This window comes from Equus quagga, chromosome 5 (genome assembly GCF_021613505.1).
Source record: "Equus quagga isolate Etosha38 chromosome 5, UCLA_HA_Equagga_1.0, whole genome shotgun sequence".
NCBI classification, from domain to species: domain Eukaryota; kingdom Metazoa; phylum Chordata; class Mammalia; order Perissodactyla; family Equidae; genus Equus; species Equus quagga.
Window position 1 is genome coordinate 25,271,647 of NC_060271.1, and position 23,175 is coordinate 25,294,821.

General features: G+C 41.3%; 1 protein-coding gene across 11 annotated transcripts in view; it reads right to left on the minus strand.

Moving 5' to 3' along the window:
* The window catches only part of ZCCHC17 (zinc finger CCHC-type containing 17), a 53,209-nt gene that overhangs the window by 11,775 nt on the left and 18,259 nt on the right, over positions 1-23,175 (minus strand). For 8 of the 11 annotated variants that reach the window (XR_006888651.1, XR_006888652.1, XM_046661649.1 and 5 more), the window contains exons 4-8: positions 20,942-21,042; positions 18,904-18,995; positions 13,787-13,887; positions 11,836-11,981; positions 11,207-11,313 (exon numbers count right to left, since the gene is read on the minus strand). Coding sequence is in view for 9 of the 11 variants with exons in the window: in XM_046661649.1 (XP_046517605.1) it covers positions 11,207-11,313; positions 11,836-11,981; positions 13,787-13,887; positions 18,904-18,995; positions 20,942-21,042 (547 nt within the window). In the remaining 2 variants the exon portion in view is untranslated. The remainder of the gene's footprint in view (positions 1-11,206; positions 11,314-11,835; positions 11,982-13,786; positions 13,888-18,903; positions 18,996-20,941; positions 21,043-23,175) is intronic. The other 3 variants (XM_046661652.1, XM_046661653.1, XM_046661655.1) reach the window with 1 other exon arrangement.

Here is a 23,175-nt window from a genome sequence, read left to right on the forward strand (position 1 = left end):
ATGACCCAGGGGTGTAAGCCACGGAAGACAGGCCAGGAGGGACATGGGAAGCAAGTCTTTACTCAAAACTGCTCTCTGGGAAAAGCACACGCCCCGCGCTGCAGCAGCTAGCCCACTGAGTTCCTCTACGTTCCGAAACAGGAGAGCAGCAGCCCTGCTGGAGAGGAAAACAGAAGCAAACCTGAGACAGAGGAGTAACAGCAGCTAGGATTTACTGAGACCTTAGTTTTCTAAACGCTGGGCTGGGCACTTCACAGCCATACCTCATCTACCTCCACAACAAACCTATTAAGCGGGCATAATTATGCCTATATTTTCAGGAAAGAAAATTATAACTTCAGAGCAGTTGACTGAAATAAAATGACTTTACCACTTACTTGCCCAAGTGGTAGAACCTGGATTTGACTCAGGCGGGGTCCCAAAGTAGGTGTTCCTTTTAGCCCAGCCAGTATTAAAGGCAGCACCTAACTTAGCACCTCCCAACTAAAATACACTGATTTGGCCAGAAACCAATCAAGCAAACATTTATTTTTTTTTAATTTATTCTTAAGAATTATTCTTGAGAAATGACTATTCTTTTATTCCTGAGAAATGACTGATTGTCAAAAGATGATTTGATTCTCAAACTGACTCTCTGGGGTGAACTTTTGGGAAGTAGGATAGAGGGCAATTCCTGGCTAGAAATTTACCTATAAGGCACCAGTTCATCATAGCTTGGAGAGGGGAAGACCAGAAGAAAAAGGTATATTAATCAACTCACAAATATTTACTGAACTTTAGTTCATACAAAGCACTTTAGAGAGCCCTAGTTACATACAATGTTGCTTAGGAGACAAGGAGAACACACAGATTTTTAATAGAATTCAGACAAACAGAGAGTATCCACCAGTGAAAAGCAGTAGTAGGCGATGCAAAGTAAACACACTCCACAGTAGAGCCTGGCGCCATTCCTCCAAACACGAGCCAAGTTCATCACACAAGGGAAAGAGCAACTCCTTATAACCACACAGTATACTCATTCAACAAATACATACTGAGTACCTTCTAGGAGCCAGGAATTATCTATTAATTAATTTGTCTCTTATAATGGTTGAGTGAGGTAAAAAATCAGGGATCATGAGCCTTCAAGGAACAAATTATCTAATTAAGAAGAAAGACTAATTAAAAAAGTACAAAAAACATGCCATGGACACACAAGGGAAGGAAATCGATTATGTCCGAGGAATTGGAGGATGGCTGCATGAAGGACACGTCACGTGTTGTACTTCTGAAGGATGAATATGGTTTTGGCAGGTGGAGTGGTGGTGATACTGCTGATGCAGAAGGAAAGTGAGGGCCTTCCAGCCAGAAGGAAGACAGGATGAGGCAGAGGCTTGAAAGACCTTTCAAGGATTGACCAATTATCCTGTGTGGCCTACTGACTAGGCACTGGATCCCACCCCCTCTCTACTCAAAGACATTGGTCCAGGAATTGTCCCCTTTCTCCTGCATCACTTTTTCCCTTTTTACTGGCTCATTCCCAACAATAAAAAAATATACTATAATAGTTCCCATTTTTAAAAAAACTCTCCTGAACAATTTTAACCAGGTTGTCACCCTACCACTCTAGTGAAACAGCTCTTGTTAAAGTTACCAATGACCTCCACATGGCCAAATCCACGGTCAATTCTTGGGTCTCATTTACTTGATCGATTAGTTGAATTTGACACAGTCCGACTTCCTTGCAACACATTCCTCACTTAACTTCCAATACATTCTCTTATTTTTCTGCTGACATCCCTGACTGTTCCTTTTCAGTCTCCTTTGCTGGTTCATTCTCATCTCCATAACCTCTAAAATTTGGAATACTCTGGGGCTCAAGTCCTCGAATCCCTTCTCTTCCTTATTTTTACTCTCCAGGTGATCTCATATATGAACTTAAATACCACCTATGTGTAGATGACTCCCAAATTTATATCTCTTCCCTGGGCTTCTCCTCTGAACTCCAAACTACACATCTAACTGCCTCCTCTACATGGCCACGTGGATATCGGATAGGCATCTCAAGTCTTATGGCCGTCCCCTCCCAAACTATTCCCCTGCAGCTTACTCTCCCATCTTCACAGACAGCAACTCAAACTAAACCCCTGGCTGCTCCCCACTCATGCTTACTCCTGCAATCCTTCTCCTTCTAACTCAAATCTTCCAGTCAGTCCCAAAACCTTACAGTCATCTCCAACTCTTCTCTTTCCTACCTCACAGCCAATCACTCAACAAATTCTGTCAAGTCTACCTTCAAAATAAATCCACACTTCAACTCTCTTCTCACCACCTCCACTGCTATCATTCCAGTCCAAGCCACCATCATCTCTCACCTGGATTATCAATAGTCTGCTAACTAGCTTGCTGCTTCCAACCTTGCCTTCTGACCACCTAGTTTCCACAGAGCAGCAAGAAAAATTCTCTTAAAAGGTAAGTCAGATCATGTCATCCCTCTAGTCAAAACCTCTAATGACATCCATCTCACTCTAAGTGAAAGCTCGAGTCCTCATATTCTCCTGTAAGACCTTCCATGATCTGGTTTCCTTGAACTTCCTCTCTTATTCACTTCACTCTGGCCACAATGGCCTCCTTACTGTTCCTTAAACATGCCAAGCTCATTCTCAACATCCGGCTACTGCACTTGCTGAAATGCTCTCTCTCCACTTATCTGAGTAGCTTGTTTACTGTCTTCCTTCAAATATCCACTCATATGATGCTTTATGAGAAAGGCCTGCGCTTACCACCCTATCTAAAATGGAAGTCACCTATGCCCCCAACCACCAGTCCAGTCCTCCCTATCTCTCATAACCAAATTAATTTTTCTCCACAGCACTTATCACTATTTGACATATTAGTATTATTTGATATTTGTTTACCAGTTCATTGTCTGTGACCCCCATTAGAATATAAGTACCATTAAGATAGGGATTTTACCTGTTTCATTCACTATTTTGCCTGCAGCAACCACAACAGAGCCTAGCACATAGTAGAAGCTCTTTTAATGAATGAGGTTGGAGGACAGTGTGTGTGGGAAGGGACTGGTGAGAGATGATGCTGGGAAGTCGACAGATTGTGAAGTCTTAAAGGAACTCAGTCTTTATTCCATAGAAGAAAGGGAATCACTGAAGGTTTTTGAGCAGACTACACTGGACAACTCTGTGCTCTATCAGAACAGGCCCAGGACTAGCAGCCTCTCTCTCTCAGATAGGTACCAGAAGAAGTTCTCTGGATAACAGGACAGAGCCAGCGCTGTAGCCAAGGAATGGCATTCCTATTTCTGTTCTATATACAGTACAGCAAAGAGTAATTATCGTAGCCACATCAAAAGAAGAAAATCATGTTCTGGATCAAATATAGCTAAACTTCACTATAATCAGTGGGCAGCCTGATTCCCGAGGCAAATGCTTTTCATAAGATAGCACTGATTCAGAAAGACCCATAACGGCATATGATAGGCGAAAGAAGTTAGCAAAGCACAGACCACAGGTTCATGGAAAGATTACCCAGGGCTTCACTACAAAAACGTCTATTCCTATTTTACCAACCACTTCATATCCCATTTCCATTTTCATTTGCACAATCCTGCCCAACAAATATGACTTTCACTTTTCAGACACAGGGACAAAAACTATCATGGTACTGAATAGGTACATAGAACTAGACCAGTGCATACTCGATTTGTGGACAAGGGTATGCCTTCAACGCATGCATCTTTGATAAAGAGGTGAGGGCTCAAGGCTAGGAAGATCTCTTACTCCTGCCCCTCCTCCTTCACTATTACCTACTGGCAGCAGCAGGAGCCAGTCCCTATTACTCTCCAAACTGAGGGCAAATCTCACGGAGTGAAAGAAGCTGAGGAGCTACAGATAGCAGAGATTATGGAGTCTATCTATTCAAAGGTAGCTAGCACATGCCTATTATGTGCCAGGAATTATTTGGAACAAGTGACATCCCTTCTCTATCCTGGTTCCCCAATATGCCTAGCACCTACTCCCGTCTTAGAGTTTTTACATTAGCCATTCTTTTCCAGGAGACTACAGAAGCAAGTGAGACAATGAAGAAACCTTGTGAAGCAGCAGAGATGAGAACCCAAGAGCCTGTTTCCAACTTTCCAGTTCCAGTTCTGGGTGGCCCAACCATACTTCATTTCCTGTCATTGGACTTCTATGAGACACAATATCCCCCTTGGAGTGAGTGTCTATCCTTTGCCACCAGATATACCTTGAGTGCTTATCTTTCTCCTTATGCTATTAGCTGCTTGAGTGTAGGTGCTATGTATAACCTTTATTTCATGTGACTTGCCTGCCACACCCTAGGAGTTCCTGCTACCAACTGACCTATTCAGCAACATGGACTGCTGAAGGCATTTCCCTCCAGATGAACCTATTCGGTTCCACATTTGGCGCCCAGAGGCAACTAGTGCTGGGACAGGTGTCAGAATCTGCCACTCTCATACACTCCAGAACATATATCTGGGGTAGAAGATTTTACTGGTAAGGAAAGCCAACCTTCTGCTGGAATCAAAGATTTAGAGGGTGAAAGGAAATAGACAGGAGGCCTGAAATCTTGACTTATGGTTGTGAACAGAAATAGATCAACAGCTAACATCAGATGGTTGCCAGGGGTAGCTGGTGACAGAGCAAGAACTGGCAAAAAAGTGACCTTATGAGCCCTGTTAAGTCAAGCACCTAACACAACGCACAACAGACATATATGAGACACTCAATACACATTATTTGTTGAGTAAATAAATAATTGAAGAGCTAAATGAATTAATGGTTGAAGTGTGGTATATAGAAAAGAATACTGAAGACCTGGGTTCTCGTTTCAGTACTATTTCTTATAGTTGTATGACTTCAAGTGAGATCATTTCTCTTAATCTCCATTTTCTTAATGCGTAAAATGGGAGAATAATAATATTTACTCTGGCTACTTCACAGAATTGTATAGGATAAAACAAAATAAAAAATATAAAGATATTTTATAAACTATAAGTACTCAGCAAATATAAGGCATAAAAGACAACAAAGAGATTAACAACGAGGTGAAAAGACAACGATGCTAGATGCTATCTTGGTAGAAACAGTGGGCATCAAAGGGGAAGTTTTAACGGTGTCAACTCCCTAGAGCACTTTTTAATCAAAGAGAACTCGTGAGTTAGAAGTTCATACACACAAAGGTACTTTAAAAAATAATAGGGCATGGTGATTATTACTGCCATTGTTCATCAGACCATTCCTCTCCTAAGTGAAGACTGATGGAGGCTAGGACAAAGGGTTGACTAAGCAGGTCTACAGAGCCTCATACCTAGCAGATGCTTAATAACTGCACTGGTGAAGTGAAAGACGTATCTCAAAGCAGCTTTAGAAATAAAGCAATAACTACTTTCACCAGATGTATTAAACAATACAAAAACAACTTAACCAAAGACCCACAGAAGTGAGATATCCACAGAAACGCTTTAGAAATCTGACAAATATAATTTACCCTCTAAAAGGTTAAAAGAGAAAGAAAAATGCTTGGAACATATAAACAGAATCATGGTAAAAAATCTAGCTCTACTAAAGAAGTAAATTTACCTGTTTGCAGACAGAATCTTATGTGTAGAAAATCCTAAAGATTCCACCAAAAAAACTGTTAGAACTAGTAAATGAATTCAGCAAAGCTGCAGGATACAAAATCAACACACAAAAATAAGTTGCATTTCTATACACTAAGAATGAGCAATCTGAAAAGAAAATTAAGAAAACAATTCCACTTACATGAGTATCAAAAAGAATGAAATACTTAGGAATAAAACTTACACTGAAAACTACAAAACACTGCTGAAAGAAATTAAAAACAACACAAATAAATCTCAATGACATTTTTTGCAGAAATAGAAAAATCCATCCTAAAATTCGCATAGAATTTCAAGGGACCCCAATAGGCAAAATAATCTTGACAAAGAACAAAGTTGGAGGACTCACATTTCCTGATTTCAAAACTTAACACAAAGTTAGTGTAATCAAAACTTCAAGTGTGGCACTGGCATAAAGACAGATACAGCCCAATGGAACAGAATAGAGAGCCAGAAACAAACCTCACGGACACGGTCAACTTTTAACAAGGATGCCAAGACCATTCAAGGGGAAAGGACAGTCTTTTCAACAAATGGTGCTGGGAAAACTGGATATCCACATGTAAAAAAATGAAGTCGGAACCTTATTTTACACCATATGCAAAAAAACCTCAAAATGGACCAAAGATCCAAATGTAGGAGTTAAAACTGTAAAACTCTTCGAAGAGAAGGAAAAGCTTCATGACATTGGATTTGGATTTGGCAGTGATTTCTTGAATATGACACCAAAAGTACAGGAAACAAAAGAAAAAATTAATAAGTTGGACTTCAAGATTAAAAATTTCTGTGCATCCAAAGACACAATCATGTGAATAAACTTAACACTACTACTGAACCGTACGCTGAAAAATGGTTACGATGCTAAGTTTTATGTGTATTTTCACCACAATTTTTTTAAAATGTAAATCTGGAAAAAAAAATAGGCAACTATCAACAGAGTGAAAAGGCAATCCATAGAATGGGAGAAAATATTTACAACAAGTCTCATACCTGATAAGGGATTGATATCCAGAACATATAATGAACTCCTTGAACCCAGCATCTGTACTTGAGCGCAGTCTCTGACTCCAAAGCATCTGTTTTTAAGCAACACCTACTAGCAGCGGACACGCACTGGGCTTTGCTTATGCACGGCACTGTGCTCAGAGGTTTACAGGCATCATCTCATCTTAACAACCTTAAGAAGTAGATGCTTATTATTCCCATTTTATAAATAGGGAAACAGATTCAGAGAAATCTAGTAATTAACTTAAAAAGTTCCACAGTGAGGAGGTGACCAAGCAGAGATTAGAACCCCGGCAGTCTGTCTCCACAGCCCAGGTTCTTAATTACCATCCTCTACTGCCTCCAAAAATGCAATTCCTCAGCATCCATCTGATGTAATATTTTTAGACATCACAAATGACTATTACAAGACTGAATGGCAAAAATGGAAAGATGCCTATAACAAAGGAAAATAGTAGGCAACAAAACTGTCCATACATTTTGATTACATCTAGTAAAACATGCATTTGAAAACAGCTGGTAGAAAACATGTGCCATCATAACATAGGTTCTGGTAAAGTAGTGAGATTATGGGCTGCCTTTCTTTTGTTTTATATTTAAATGAGGTTACATAGCAGAAACTTCCCTTTTTCCTCCTTAAATCAAGTCCTCAGACCTCTATGAGGAAGGCTCTAGAATCACTAGCATCAAGAATAAAGGTATGTAAGGCCAAGCCGTGTACTCAGAAATAAGTGACACGGCAGGCAGGGTGGGCCTGGGGCGGCCTCTGAGAGGACGCTGGGCTGCATCCAGCAACGCCGAAGGTCTGCAGAAGGCTTCCAGAGGGCAGCACTTCGAGCAGGGGCTTTCATCAATTTCTATTTCTTTGGTCCACAGGAGAATAGTACCAAACTAAAATAATACCTCTACTGCTCTAAATCAGCGTTTTCCAAGTGCCACTCATTCCTATAAATTGCCACAATTTCTACTCCATGTGTTTACAACCTACTTTCTTAACTTAAATTTTTTCTTAAAATTTGATTGTTTCTCTTTTTACTTTAAACAGTTTTACTTAAAAGGGAAACTGTATAACACAATTGTAAATAGAAAGCTTGCACCCCTTGCCTTAAGTAGAAGGTAACTGTAAAAATAAATACTGTATATGAAAAAGACAAAACAAGGTTTTAGCTTATATAACTTACCGCCTGCTAAAGGCAGCGGCTGAAGAGGTAGGGTTAGACAGTTTGTTTTCACAGGAGGCAGTTCGGATTTTAAGTACAATGGGGAATCACTGAAGGATTTTAAACAGGAAGAGACATGGTCTGACAATATTTTAACAACCCTCTCCCAGGAATTAAAAAAAGAATAAGAAAAGACACAGAACAACTGAACAACACCGTCATCTACTTTTACCTGTTTATAATTGTAAACACCACACCCTACAAGAACCCTTGTGCACTCTTGGTGGGAATGTGAAAATAGTGCAGTCACTGTGAAAAACAGTATGGTGGTTCCTCAAAAGATCAAAATGGAATGACCACATGAGCTAGCAACTCTACTTCTGGGTATACACCCAAAGGAATTAAAAGCAGAGTCTCAAAGAAATATTTGTACAACTATGCTCATAGCAGCATTATCCACAATAGCCAAAAGGTGGAAACAACCCAAGTGTCAACGACAAATGAATGGATAAACAAAATATGGTATATACGTACAATGGAATATTCTTCAGTCTTAAAAAGGAAGGAAATTCTGACACATGCTAGTACATGGACGAATCTTGAGCACATTACATTAAGTAAAATAAGCCAGTCACAAAAAGACAAGTACTGTATGACCCACTTACATGAGGTTCCTAGAGTGGTCTAAATCACAGAGACGAAAGGAGAGTGGTAGCTACCAGGTTCTGGGGGTTGGGGGTGAGGGTGGTAGACGAGGAGTTACTGTTTAATGGGTATAGAGTTTCAGTTTTGCAAGATAACAAGAGTTCTGGGGATGGATGGTGATGACGATTGCACAACTATATGAATGTACTCAATGCCAAAGAAATGCACACTTAAAAACAGTTAAGATGGGGGCTGGCCCCATGGCCTAGTGGTTAAGTCTGATGTACTCCACTTCAGCGGCCAGTTCTGTTCCCAGGTGTGGACCTACACCACCTGTTAGCAGCCATGCTGTGGCAGTGACCCACATACAAAATAGAGGAAGACTGGCATAGATGTTAGCTCAGGAGCACATCTTCCTCAGCAAAAAAGAAAAAATAAGGGGGTTAAGATGGTAAAATTTATGTCACTTATATTTTACAATCAAAAAAACCCCACTGGGGCCGGCCCAGTGGCACAGTGGTTAAGTGCACACATTCTGCTTCGGCAGCCCAGGGTTCGCCAGTTCAGATCCCGGGTGTGGACATGGCACTGCTAGGTGGGCCATGCTGTGGCGGGTGTCCCACATAGAAAGTGGAGGAAGATGGGCACGGCTGTTAGCTCAGGGCCAGTCTTCCTCAGGAAAAGGAGGAGGATTGGCAGCAGTTAGCTGAGGGCTAATCTTCCTCAAAAAAAAGAAACAAACCAAAAAAAAGAACCTCACAATTTAGGGGCTGGCCCAGTGGCACAGCAGTTAAGTTCGCACGTTCTGCTTCGGCAGCCCGGGGTTCGCTGGTTCAGATCCCGGTTGCACACATGGCACCGCATGGCAAGCCATGCTGTGGTAGGCGTCCCACATATAAAGTAGAGGAAGATGGGCACGGATGTGAGCTCAGGGCCAGTAATCCTCAGCAAAAAGAGGAGGATTGGCAGCAGATGTTAGCTCAGGGCTAATCTTCCTCCAAAACAAAAAGAAAAAGCCCCACTGGGGGCTGGCCCCATGGCTGAGTGTTTGAGCTCTCACGCTGTGCTTTGGCGGGCCAGGGTTTCACTGGTTCGAATCCTGGGTGCGGACATGGCACCGCTCATCAAGCCATGCTGAGGCGGTGTCCCACGTGCCACAACTAGAGGGACCCACAACTAAAAAAAAAAAAAATACACAACTATGTTCACGGGGGCTTTGGGGAGAAAAAGGAAAAATAAAATCTTAAAAAAAAAAAACCCAAGGGCTGCCAATTTGGGCTTCAGCATCTTGGTGAATGGTGATCTATTCACTAAGATAGGGCAGACTGTGGAAGGCACAGCTTTGGGAAAATTAAAGAGTTTTGAGATGTGTTAAGCTTGATGCAAACTCAACAATGAGATGCAGATTTCAAGAAGGCAGCTGGGTATCTAAATTTGAAGTTCCAGAGAAAAAGTCAGGGACAGTATTACAGATTTGGATAAAAATAAGAATACAAGTACTTAATTTGGGGATTATTAGCATATAAATGGTATTCAAAACCAAAGGACAGGATGATATTACTTAGGGAGAAGTTAGAGAAGAGAAGGGAGTGACAAGACAGCCTCGGACACTCCAACATTCAGAGTCAAAGCAGAGGGTGAAAAATCATAATAATGAAGAGAATCCAGCAGTGAGATAAAGACAGTGCTTTTAAAAAAAGAATCAGATGCCAGACTCAGGCCCTGTGAACTTGGCAATAAGAGGTGGAGGGCAAACAGGTATGTTTAAAGTCTCCCTAGGCTAGTTCAACAGTCCAAATGTGAGGGAGAGGCACAAGGGATGAAATGCACAGTAGCAGTGGGAGTGGAAGGAAGAAACAGAAGCGAGATACTTAAAAGATCCCACCGACAGGACTCGATGACTAACCAGACGTGGGATGGAAAGGGGAGGAAAATAAAGGACATACTGGTTTCTTTCTTGGGAGACCGGCAGGTTATTGCTGTCATTAAAATAAGTAATACAAGACAGAAGGCTAGAAACCAGAGTTTTGGTTGTTTTCATAGTGGCAGGGGTGGGGGTGTGCAGGGAGAAAGGCTGAAGAAGAGATAATGATAGTCATGACAGATAGCATTAATTAAGCACTTACTCATTAGCGCTTTCTATCTGTTTTTGGGACTTGGGCATCCCTCTGCAAGGAACACTGTCATCAGAGATCACAGCACCCTCACTTTGAAAATTAAGGGACTGAAGTTAGAGAGCCCAAAGTTACACGGCTGGTCAGTAGCACAGAAGGGCCTCAAACCCAGGTCTGATGGACTCCAAGCCAACGTGTGAGGTACCTGTGGGTACCAGTTAGGGATGGGGAAGTCATCACGGCAGCTGAAGTCTTAGGACAGGTGTGACCACCCAGGAAGAGAATACACAGATCAACAAATTATTATTCATATACTTGGCTAATTCTTACAATGGCACAGCGGGCTTTTTTCCTCACCTATAAAATGAGGAATACTTAATTTGTAGATAACACCCACTGAGGGCAAGGACCTTATCACAGTTTTTGTATTCCAACGTTTGCAATGCCTGGAACAAAATGATGGCTAACAAAAGTTTGCTGAAGCTTTAAAAAAACACAGCAAAACAAAACTCCAAAACTTAGTAACTGGCCACAATTAGAAAAATACTACACAACATAAGAACTACTTCCTGATCAACTGTAGCATGGTTTTTTCATTTCATCTCTGTAGCAGGCTACAAATGCACTGTTTTTTTCCATACCACAATAACGTCTGTTTTACAAATTGTTCTGCTGTAAGTAGTCGACAGGAGACAGAACCCAGTGAGACAGGCTCTCTGAGCCACTGCTCAGCGCAGATGCGTACTTTCTGGAAAGACAATTTGATAAAATGCATCAAGAGCCTTAAAGCCCTAACTCTTATTTAGGAATCTAGCCAAAGAAAACAATCACAGATGTGGCCAAAGATTTAGGTTGAAAGTAATCAAAAATATCCAATAGTAGAAAAATTATTAAATAAAACATCATACAGCCATTGGCTACAATATCATATGTTGCTCTTGAATCAAGTTTTTGAAGAACATTTAAGGATACCAGAAAATGCTTTTGATAAGAATAATGAAAAAAGCAGGATATAAACTACACCTAGTAAGACTGTAATTTTGTGTTTATATGTATATATAGTCAAATATACATACACAAAATTATTATTACCTAGAAAAAAGGTTGGAATATACCAAAAAATACTATAAGAGTCCCTCTCGGTTGGAAAGATTACAGAAGATCTCAATATTCTTTATGTTTTTCAGTATTTCTAAAATTTCTGCAAAAAGTACCTCTTCGTTTTAAAACTCAAAAAAATGTGATAAAATAAAGGCAAGCCAGCACTCACCTTCTTTCTTTTTCTGGAAGAGTTCCTTGTGGGGTCAGGCTTCTCCAGCTCCGCCGACTCTGCCTCTTCCTCCGCCTCTTCCTTATCAGGTATCAGAGAGTATTTGGTCCCACCTGGCTGCATGAAACAATCCTTCGCAAAGTGGCCTGCAAGAGAAGCAGACGAGGTGGGGAGGGGAGAAGCAGTCTCTCCTCTCAGCAGGTGCGCCTTCCCCAGTGGCTCCCGAAAGGGGCTGGCGGGCTCAGGAGATGTCACTGCTCACTCAGAGCAGCTGCTGGGTTCAGGGCAGATTTCCTGTCACTTCAAGATGGCACTGCTCACTCAACCAGAGCCAGATCAGCAGCTGGTCCTAGAGCTGTGGGCGCCACTGGCACTGATTTGGAAATGGCAGAGGATATGAGGATGCAGGCTTGCGTTGCCCTCCATAAGCAAAGGGGGTTAGTAATTTTTAAAGGTCTATTTGGAACTTACTCCTGACAACGAAACGCTGCTCCAGAGAGCAGAATGCTTAGCAGAGGGAGCTGAGTGGCAGGCCAAGCCCTAAAGGAAGATAGCTCTTAGGCAGCTGGCAGGAAGGCAGCACTCACAGCCAAGCTAAGACACAGAGAGACGGGCACAGTCACCCGGGGACACTCAACATTCACAGACTGTCAGGTCTGGCAAGGGCCTTAGTGATCAGCAAATCCAACAGTGTATTTGCAGAGGATATGAAGGCCCAGAGCAGAGAAGTAGCTCAAGGTCACACAGATAGCAGCAGAGCTAAAACTTACCCGGGGTCTTGTGCCTCCCTGCCCTGTGCTCTTTCTGCTGCACCAAAACCAACCACCTTTGGCCTGACCTTTGCTGACTGGGCCAAATTCCATCTCTCATTATTCTTCTCTGCCTCATGTAACACCTGGTGGACACAAGTTGAAGGTAAGAGGACCCCACCCTCCCTGAGCCTATAGTACTATCAAGGGGCCCTTTAACAGATGCTACAGAGCTGTTTTCGTCTGAACTTCTTGTAGATCTGGTCACAGGGACACAGAGCATTTGATGAGATCATCAACAAGCTATGTGTAAATTACTTTGCAACTCTGAGTCCAGAAGCTGGACAGTGCTTGGAAGGGAAATACAGCATAAAGTTCTCCAAAAATCTGGAATGTTTCCACAACTCCCCCGAGGAAGTATTCTTCTCTCAATCTCATTTTTCCATTCCTCCCTCTACATTAACAATAAATAGGGGCTTAAACCCCACAATCTCAACCAGGACACAAACCTGCTACCAGTCATTGTAGAACAATCAAGACAGCAGGGTAAATGCAAGGCTAGGGAGAAGGGGTGACAAATTGAGGTCACTTTGAAAATGAGAAGCCTGGCAGTCCCTCTCATTATAGCTCCAACAAGGGAAGGGAGGCTGAAAGAGCTCTTTAATATTTGAGTAAGACTAGAAGAAACCTGAGGAACAGAGCTAAAAGGAAGTGACTAGCTTGTATTCTTTATTACTAAAAGGATATTGTGTTCAGAACTCCGAAGTTAAAGAGAAAAAGATGAGCAAGAAAGAGTTGGACATGGATCCTTAAGGATTATATTTCCATTTAATTTTTGTAGCAGAACAATAATGGTCCTTAGAGATAAAAATTTAGAGTGTTAATCCTAATCAACCCTCTTCCCCCGCCTGGCCTAGTACGTGGGGACCTTGCCGAGGCAGGGCATCCGTGAAGAGGCAGGAGTGGTGGTGGTGGGGGCGGGGTGCTATAGTATCCAGAGGGCCAGCATTCAGAAAATGAACCAGAAAAAGCGTCAAGCCACAAACTCGGATTTGAGTCTAGTAGGAATAACAGCATGAGCAGGTGAGGCCGTCACTTGACTAAAAAACAGGGTGGGCAAAACTCACACTAGCTGCCTCCTTCATCCAGTAAGGGGTCTGTCCACAAGGAGAGAGACGGAAGTGACAGAGGCGTCACCTTACCTTTGCAGCCACACTTCTTGCAGGTAGTGTTCAGGACAGCCTCAAGGGTGATCTTCTGCCCGGTGTAATCCTGGAAGGACCGCCTCCGCCTCTCTTCCTGCCTGTAACGAGAAAGATTCTGAGTGTTGGCCCTCTTAAGAGATGTGGCTGGAGATACTACAAGGTAATGCTGCCTGTTGGTTTTTTGTTTTGTTCTGGCAGGCAGAAGAGAGAAAGAAGGAAAAGCACTGGGCACAAGGAGACAGGCAGTGAAAGCAATGACGTGAAATAGACAATTTTTTCATTCAGGTCAAGGCTGTGAATTAATCACTGAGACTAGACCTCATGTCACAGAAGCACAAAGGATGAAGACACACTCACCTCACTAAGCCCACTACAGCCCCTACAAGGTCACTCCTGGGTTAAAAGACTTCCAAAGATTTCCTTGAAAATCAAGTCCCAATTCCTTACCTTGGTGTTTGAGGCCTTTCCCAGTCTCTCTCTAACCTATTTTCCAGCCTCATCTTTACCTGTACAACGTGCTCCAGCCAAGCAGACTATTTTACCTCTCGAGATGGCTCACTGCTTTTGCTCAGGCAGCTCCTCTCTCTCAAATGCTCCGCTTCCCCTCTTTACTTGACACCTTGCCACTTCGCTACACTCAAACATTTCAAGGCTCAGCTCAGTCACCACCCCTCCTCCTATCAAGTGTTCTTCCCTGAGCCCCTCAGCCAGAATTCATCTCTTTTTTCATATTCCCACAGCACTTTTTTATCATTCTAAACTGCTGACCAAAGTATTACATACAGAAAAGTGCTCATAAGTACACAGCTTGACTGATTTTCACCATCTGAACACGTCCACGTAATCAGTACTGAGATCAAGAAACAGAACATATCAGCACCTCACAAGCCCCTCCAGTAACGCTGCCTCTCCCAAGGGTAACCACTATTCTAATTTCTAACAGCATAGATTCACTATACCTATTTTCGTAAATTATATAAATGGAGTCATAGAGTAGGCACCCTCTGTGTCTGGCCTCTTCTGCCTGTTTGTGAGATCCAACCATACTGTTGTGTGTAGTTGTGGATCACTCATTTTCATGCTGTAAAGTACTCTGCTGTTGATGGATATCAGAGTAATTTCTCTTATAAACACGGCTTCTATGAACTGTCTAGCACATGTCTTTTGGTGAACATATATAGATGCATTTCTTTTGGGAGATGCCTCCTTCCCAGTAGGAGCGGACCACTGGGCTGTAGGACATCAGCTTTAGCAGACACTGCCAGATAGTTTCCACAGCGTGTTTACCAATTACACTCCTACCAGTAGGGCCTAAGCGCCCCAGCTGTCATAGCTCTTATTTTTACCTTTACTATAACACACAGTCCCTGCACACAGTAGGTACTCAGAAAATGTTAAATTGAGGAGTATCGCCCTCCATCACTCTCTTTCAAACTAACTGTATCCTAAACACCCTTCGATCCTAGAACATATCCCACTTTATTGCACCATATATTTCTGTTTCTTCTCTAGCTCAGGAGCCCTTTTTATAATATCTGACTCGTATTTGTCTCCCTCACACCTCAGCCCAAGGCTTGGCAAGCATTAACAAATGTTTGTTGAAATTTCTTTGCTCTTCACTCAAAATATTTTTTCTTTACCTGAACCTCTTTAACCTTGAACTCTGAATTTGCCTAAGATTTTTCAATCATTCACTAGGTCTCTATATATATAGAGTCCAGCAAAAACAGAGAAATGTTCTGCCAAAAGAACCACATTACCCAGAGAAATGCAGGATAACAACGTCAAAGCAGAACAAAGCTACCCACTTCACATATCTTAGCCAATAGTTTCATAGGATATGCGGGCTCAAGAGAGGAAATGCAGAGGACAAAGTTACTCCATGTTCTGTCCCATTCATTCTTCAAAGTTCAACTCAAATATCGCATCTTCTATAAAAATCCCTGCTGCCACAGGCAGAGTTAACTACTCATTTTATTTTGCCAGATTTGTCTACATTTCGCCTCACTCTCTGTCCCATGAGCAGGACTTCAAAGGCAAAGTCTATGTCTTATTCTTCTCTCTACCTGAGCAGGGAGCACACCATCTAACACACCATTGTACAACAGAATGCAATGATGGATATATTCTATAAACATGTCTGTTCTACTGAACATTTATGTCTGATTATTTATGTCTGTGGCTATTGAGCACTTAAAATGTGGTTAGTGTGATTGAGGAATTAGATATTACATTTTAATGTTTAATGTTTGGATATTAATTGGATATTAAATTTATTTAATTTTAATTAATTTACACTTAAATAGCCATATGTGACTAATGGCTACCCAATTGGACAGTGCTGGCAAGCATATGATTTAAGTTCTGAAAATGTCTGCTCAAATTCCTAGTTTTTGCTCTAGAAGAATCTTACTCAAAGAATAGGGGGTCATCTGTCTGGTATGGGTCATAGGAGAGGGTTGTTCCAAAGAGTGAAGCTTGAGTAACAAAAACCAAGGTGCAGGGTGAGGAGGTGGAGAGAAATGGGGAATTACTTATCAACTGGCATAAAGTTTCAGTTAAGCAAGACGAATAAATTGTAGAGATCTGCTGTACAACATTGTACCTATAGTCAACTATACTGTATTGCACCCTTAAAAATGTAAGAGCGTAGATCTCATGTTAAGTGTTCTCACCATAATAAAATTTTTTTAAAAAACGAGGCAGGATCTTTGGGACATAATTTGAACAAGTCACCAACTCCATGGCTTTCAGGCATCCTTATTTGTAGAGGTGAATTTCAAGTAGCTGTGAGTCGCATAATAAAACCCTCATTATAATCAATTTCAATATTCTGTGGATTCTAACATACTACAAGCCAAATCATACCTCTCACCTAACACTCAATTCCTCACGTCACTCGCCACATCTCCCTTTCTGTCCTCAGTGCCACCATGCTAGTCTAGGCTTCATGACATTTCACCTAAACAGTAACAATCCCCTCATTGGTCTTCCTGCCTCCAACTTTCCTCCTCCAATCCATCCAGCACACAGAGTTAGACTAATCTTTCTTTTTTTCAGTTCAACGAATAAGTAGCCAGCGCCAGTGCTAGTACCAGTGATATGAGTAAGTAGATTCGAATGATAGGACGTGGTCCTTTTCCTCAAGAAGCTTATAGTCTAGCAGCAGAGGCAGACATATAAATGGGTAATGATAGTGTGGTGAATCACAAATGTTCTTTCTAAAGAATATGTTATGCTGGCTAAAACCAACTGGAAACTGCCTTTAGCCCCTTTCCGTTTGCAGACTTACTTTTTCAATTACCTTGTTAACACTTCGGGGCCTGAGGGAATGAAATATATGAAGGCCAGATTTTGATGGAAAATGAAAGGTAGCTGACAAACTGTGGGTGGCTAGAGACAGCCTAAGGATATTGATCATAACACGGTGAGGCCAGAGAACGGGGTACTCGGAGAGATTAATCTGATCAGGAGCCCCTCCCACTCAAAGGCTTAAGAAAAATTCATATTCTTTGAACTTCTTCTTCCTTTAAACAAGACTCCCAAATGTGCCGTGTGCTTCCCTGACTCAAGGCTTTCCTCAAGCCCTTTCTTCTGCCTGGAATACCACTAAACCAGGGAGCCCTTTCCCTTCCCTACACTTGTTCTGAGAAAGAGAGGCAGCTCTTTTATCTTACTTGTTTTATGTTTTACCTTTGTGAAGGTGGCTTTGGGAAATGTTACTGCTTTTTAATGAGTCTGTATAGCAGAGGATTCTTTAGAGCAGGAGCAATTTATTACAATGCAATCAGTAAGTGCCAGACTTAAGTAACATTTCTGAGCTCTGAGTTATAAAAGATTTCCACTGTAACTGGAAAGTATTTTGTCAATAATCAGCTCTATAAACATGTCAATATTTAAAGGCTAAACTACAGAAGCACGAAAAACTCTCTAAGTCACATGCAACATCTAGAAGCATCACGTGGTGAAAATTCCACGAGCTTTACTGGCAGGGAGACCTAGATTCAAGTCCTGACCCACTATAATCTACTGTATAACCACAGGCAAGTTATTTATCACCAAGCAGCACGCGAGAAACTAGGACTAAAGCAAAATGGAGAGAAGATCCATTTTGCAAGTTGTTACGAGAATTAGATGCACTAAAGTATATAAACTGCCTTCCGTGACGCCTGGCACTTGGTATGTATTCAATAAATATCACTTCTCTTCCTTTTAGGTAAAATTCCTTCACATCCAAAGTGATTTTGCTCAGAACTATAAACATAAGGGTTTCCAAACTTTTCACCACCAAGATCCCACTCAAACAACATTTATTATTTTTAATTTGTTTTTTAAAATTAATCAATAACATAGCCACTGAGGGCACCTGATTAGCATGATAAACAATGACATTTTATCATTAAAAGCCACAAAATAATGTCATAGTTAACCTGAGGATAAATGTATGATTTGGGTTGGCTTTCTATAACACTGGAAACAGTTCATAAGCCCCCAAGACTCCTTCAAGGGATCTAGGGATCTAGGAACCCCTGGTTAGAAATCACTGGCATATATTCAAGAAAGACTTTGAGACGGACAGCAATTTCCCTCTATCACGAGACACTATCCTACATAGACAGAAAATCTTCCATTTCTAAATGAAAGGTCAGAAGAGCCAATGAAAGTAAGGTGTTGTGTTCAGAACACAGTGCATCCCAAGACGCAGGAGTCTAAACCCCACTGGACTTGCTCCTAGATTACCCTACCCTCCCACGTGGTCTCTGCCTCTCTTCAACCCCAGTTTTGAGAAGCAGGTAACAGGTACTTCATGAATGCTTGCTGGCTAACTGGCTAAAGGTCAGAAGCATAAAGAGAGTAAGGGGAAGGAAACAAAACTGCTGATGGAGCATGTCTACGCTGGGAGGGTTATATGGTAGCATTTCATCTTAGAACTCTACGTGGCAAAGTGTTATCTACAATACTCTATACCTCTAAAAACCAAAGATCACAAAGGTTACACACTCATCAGTGTCAAAGTCTATAAATGGTAGAGCTCCCAGGTCAGCCTGATTCTCTGGAGCATTCTGTGGTGTGAGAGGAAGTAGGATTTTAGCCTTTCCAAACCTTTTACCTACTCAATGATAACGTTGTTGGGGTCGAGGTCTTTCCCAGTCCCTTGGTTCACAACTTTCATAGAGAGGGATACTTTTATCCTATCATTTTTCATCTGAAAAAGACAAAGCAAGGTCACCAAAAGCTCAAAGTACATCATTTAGACTGTTGATCTAAAATTATCTAAGAATCGAAGCTTTTATTATCATAACAAACAGTGAGCTCCTCTCACAGCGGCGGTCCTGGGTTAGGAACCTTGGGGGTGTTAACAGGCATAACAGGCAGATCCTGTGGCAGAAGCATTTTAGTTAGGAAATGGTTTTCATCTCACTCTTGTCCCCCTGGAGGGGAAAGACAGAGTGGTTGCTCAGAAATCCAAGGTCTGTGGAGATAACTAGGCAGAAAACAAAAGCTGTTTCTTCCAGTAACTTCAGCATAATGATCGGTTCAGAGATCCAGGAACCCAGAATGGGTTTCAGAACATTCCAGTAGACTAGATCTCCTTTTGGATTTTGCTCTAGAGCTTCTTTAAACATGAAGACAATTTTTAGCCACTTTGGTCTTCTTTCGCTTCCTCTAACACTTGAAGCCCATCTTCACTTCGGGGTCTTTGCATGAGCTGTTCTCTTTGCATGGAATATTCTTTTTTAATCTTTTTTCTTTTTTTAAACATTTTATTTTTTATTTTCCCTTCTTCTCCCCAAAGCCCCCCCAGTACATAGTTGTCTATTTTAGTTGTGGGTCCTTCTAGTTGTGGCATGTGGGACGCCGCCTCAGCATGGCCCAACCAGCGGTGCCATGTCCGTGCCCAGGATCCGAACTGGCGAAACCCCAGGCCACCGAAGGGGAGCGCACGAACTTAACCACTCGGCCATGGGGCCGGCCCTGCATGGAATATTCTTATCCCAAATTTTCATGATTCATTCCCTTTCCTTCAGGTCTCAGCTCATACACCATCCCCTCAGAAAACCTGTTCCTGACCACTTTATTTAAACCTACCTCCAATATTGTTTGAACCCATTATAGCACTTACTATAATCTGCAATTATTTTTTTTTCTTAAGATTGGCACTTGAGCTAACATCTGTTGCCAATCTTTTTTCTTTTCTTCTTCTTCTCCACAAAGCCCCCAGTACATAGTTGTATATTCTAGTTGTAGGACCTGGCTCTGCTATGTGGGACGCCACCTCAGCATGGCTTGATGAGAGGTCCTAGATCCGCACCCAGGATCTGAACCGGTGAAACTCTGGGCCCCCAAAGCGGGAGTGTGCGAACTTAACCCCTTGGCCATGGGGCCAGCCCCTGCAATTATTTTTTAATTATTTTAGTTCGTTTACTTTTTATTTGTCTCTTCCAGTTATATTCTATATAAGCTCCACAACAGCTGGGATCATTTACGCCTGGTTCACTCTCGTATCCCTCAGACCTTTGAGGACACATTAAGCACTCAAATATTGTTGAGTAATGTCTCTCTCAGATCTGTCTCCCCGGCCACTCTCTGGTACAAGAGCAGGCCTTGGCGTACGTGCACATTCTTCTGTGGTCTGTCCACACACGGCCCGCATGCCCTCAAGTGAGTTGTAGTTAACAGCGTCCTTCAGTGCTTTCTCACTTCCCTCATGCTGCACGGTGCCAGGTGTTAGGAACAATGACTGTAAACTCTATGTCCTTTTTCAGTTGGTCCAAATTGAAGTGTCCCTGGTAGGTATTCCTTGAAGTCTGTAATAAAGCCTGGTCCCAAGATTAAGTTTCCCTTCTCTCTTTTTGGTTCTTTACTTTTTTGGTTTTTCCTCCCATCCACCACTCGGGTCAACTTCAGGGAGGGAAGTTTTATAAACATGCACCTGTGCACCACATTTACTGTAGTTCACAGCGTTCCTTCGGAGTCTGCAGGACAGACAGCCAGAAGGCTGAAATTCAGGTCCGATTATAGTGGTAGGATTCAAAATAATGTTATGAGCCACACTTAACAACATATACACACTTACCATTATAAAACACCAAGAAAATCTCAGCTTTTCCCCATCTTTTCTAACCACACGAAAGTTGCCCAGAACTTTACCTCTCGGCCAATAAGCTTCACCCACACCTTGTCTCCGACATCGACAATCTCAGAGGGCTTATCCACACGACAGGACGACATGTGAGTTCGATGGACCAGACCTGGGCACAAGAAGAAGAAATAAAATAAAGCACAGGCTGCGTCTGGTATTTATACTCTAAATAACAATGTAAGAAGAAGGTGGGAGTTGGGGATTCACTGAATCGTTAATTTAAACCCAGTCATTAATTTAAAACTGAAAATTAAAACAATTTGAGACTGCTTTTCATACCTAATCAACTAACAAATATTCTTTAAAATAATGGCCAATGTTTGTAAAAATGTGATAGAGTAACTACACTTATGTAATACTGATAAAAATACAAGTTGGTAAAATTCTTTGAAAGCAGAGGGCATAAGAATATTTATACTATCTTTGATGCAACAATATCACCATTGGAATTTCTCCAAAAGAAAAAATTCAATAGAGGCAACAACCTATAGGCATACAAAAATACTTGCAGTATTGTTACCTACAAAGGTTAAAAATAAAAATTACAAAACAAACTAAATGACCAATAATTGGAAAATAGCTTGGTAAACTATGATATATCTATCATAAGGAAGAATAAGCAGCCATTTAAATTACAGTCAAAGAAAATAATTACCATAGATGCTAAGTTAAAAAGTAAATATAAACAAGATGCCATTTTTAATCTATTAAATTAGCAAGATATTTAGAAAATAGTAATAAGCAATGTTGATGTGAGTAAAGTAAAATAAGAAATACTGCTAGGGCTAGTATAAATTTTTAGAAACCATTTAGCAACAGCTATCAAGAGTGACAAAAATATTTAATAAAATTAATTTACAATGAAATAGTTAAAATATAAACTAATTATTAAATAACTTCCTGCCTGTCCAAGGTCCCTTCCCGGGAGAACCACCTTCCTCATACTCTAAAATAATCTGGTCAGTCCGTGTGATTGGTTGGAGCTGGCCTAACCCCCAACCGTGGACGCATGACAGTCTTGGTCAATCAAGGTACTTCATCCCCTGGCCACAGTAAGCAGTTGGTTCAGGGATAGAAACTAGCTAATCATACCATCGTTCTCAAGACTTTTGTCAGGATTATAAACTGCAGACGCCAATGCCCATCTTTACCACCAGATGGCAAGAGTCAGCCAGAGGGAAGCGAGAAAGAGCATCAGCAAACAAGAGCCCTGGGGGTGTGAGCTGAGCACCTGATACAGCCCTGGCAGAAGCAAGGTTTATCCTGCACTGCCCAGCAAAATTAGCCAAAACATAGCTCAGCTGTTTCTCTCCCTTGCAACCAAAGAGTTCTGACTAGTAATTAATTTGACAGTAATCACTTCTGGAACTCTGTCCTAAGAAAATAATCTTTTACATGGAAAAAGCTGTATGTACCTGGAAAAGCAACCTACGTCAAAACATTCGTTGTATTTTTGAGACAGAAAAATTAGAAACAACCTAATATCCGACAACAAGGTAACAGTTCAGTGAACTATGGTATAGCCACTTGGTTCATTAAAAACGATGCTCAAAAGATTATGTAAAACACATCAATAATTCATTCTTTAGTAAATATTTATTGATGGCCCACTATGTGCCAAGCACTGTAGGCAACTAGCATTTTCCCCTATAAATAACAAAAATACAATGAAACATTATATAGTATGATTATGAATGCTTAAAATGGATCTTAAAAATTAGAAAGAATGACCCAAAATGCTATAACAATGGTTATACTAGGGTATAAGATTACAGGTTAATTTTTTTCTTTTGTTTATTTTCAAATATTTTAATAGAGAAAACCCGTCTATTCTGGGGGAAATTAACATAATAAACAATTATTTTGAATGAACATAAACCAGGAATCTAAAGCAAAACCTGATATGACAAAGATTTATGACTACAATAATCGCCCTCCTTGAAGTTACTTGGTAGAATTACTAACCTTAATTCTCTTTCTCTCAATTTCTCTCACACTCATGCATCCACAAGGATATTGGCACATGCCCGTAACTCAAAGTATCTGCCCTCTCTGCTTACCAGAAGCCACTGCCTTCTATGACTACGGTCACTTAGTCTCACAGACCTCCTTCAGCTGATCTGGAGGTCGATAGCCCATCTATCTGAATAACTCTGGGGCCTCTAAAATACTTTATATTATTATACTATCTATGTTTTTAATTTTAGACCATCACATAATCTCCAAATTGGGTAAAATTCAT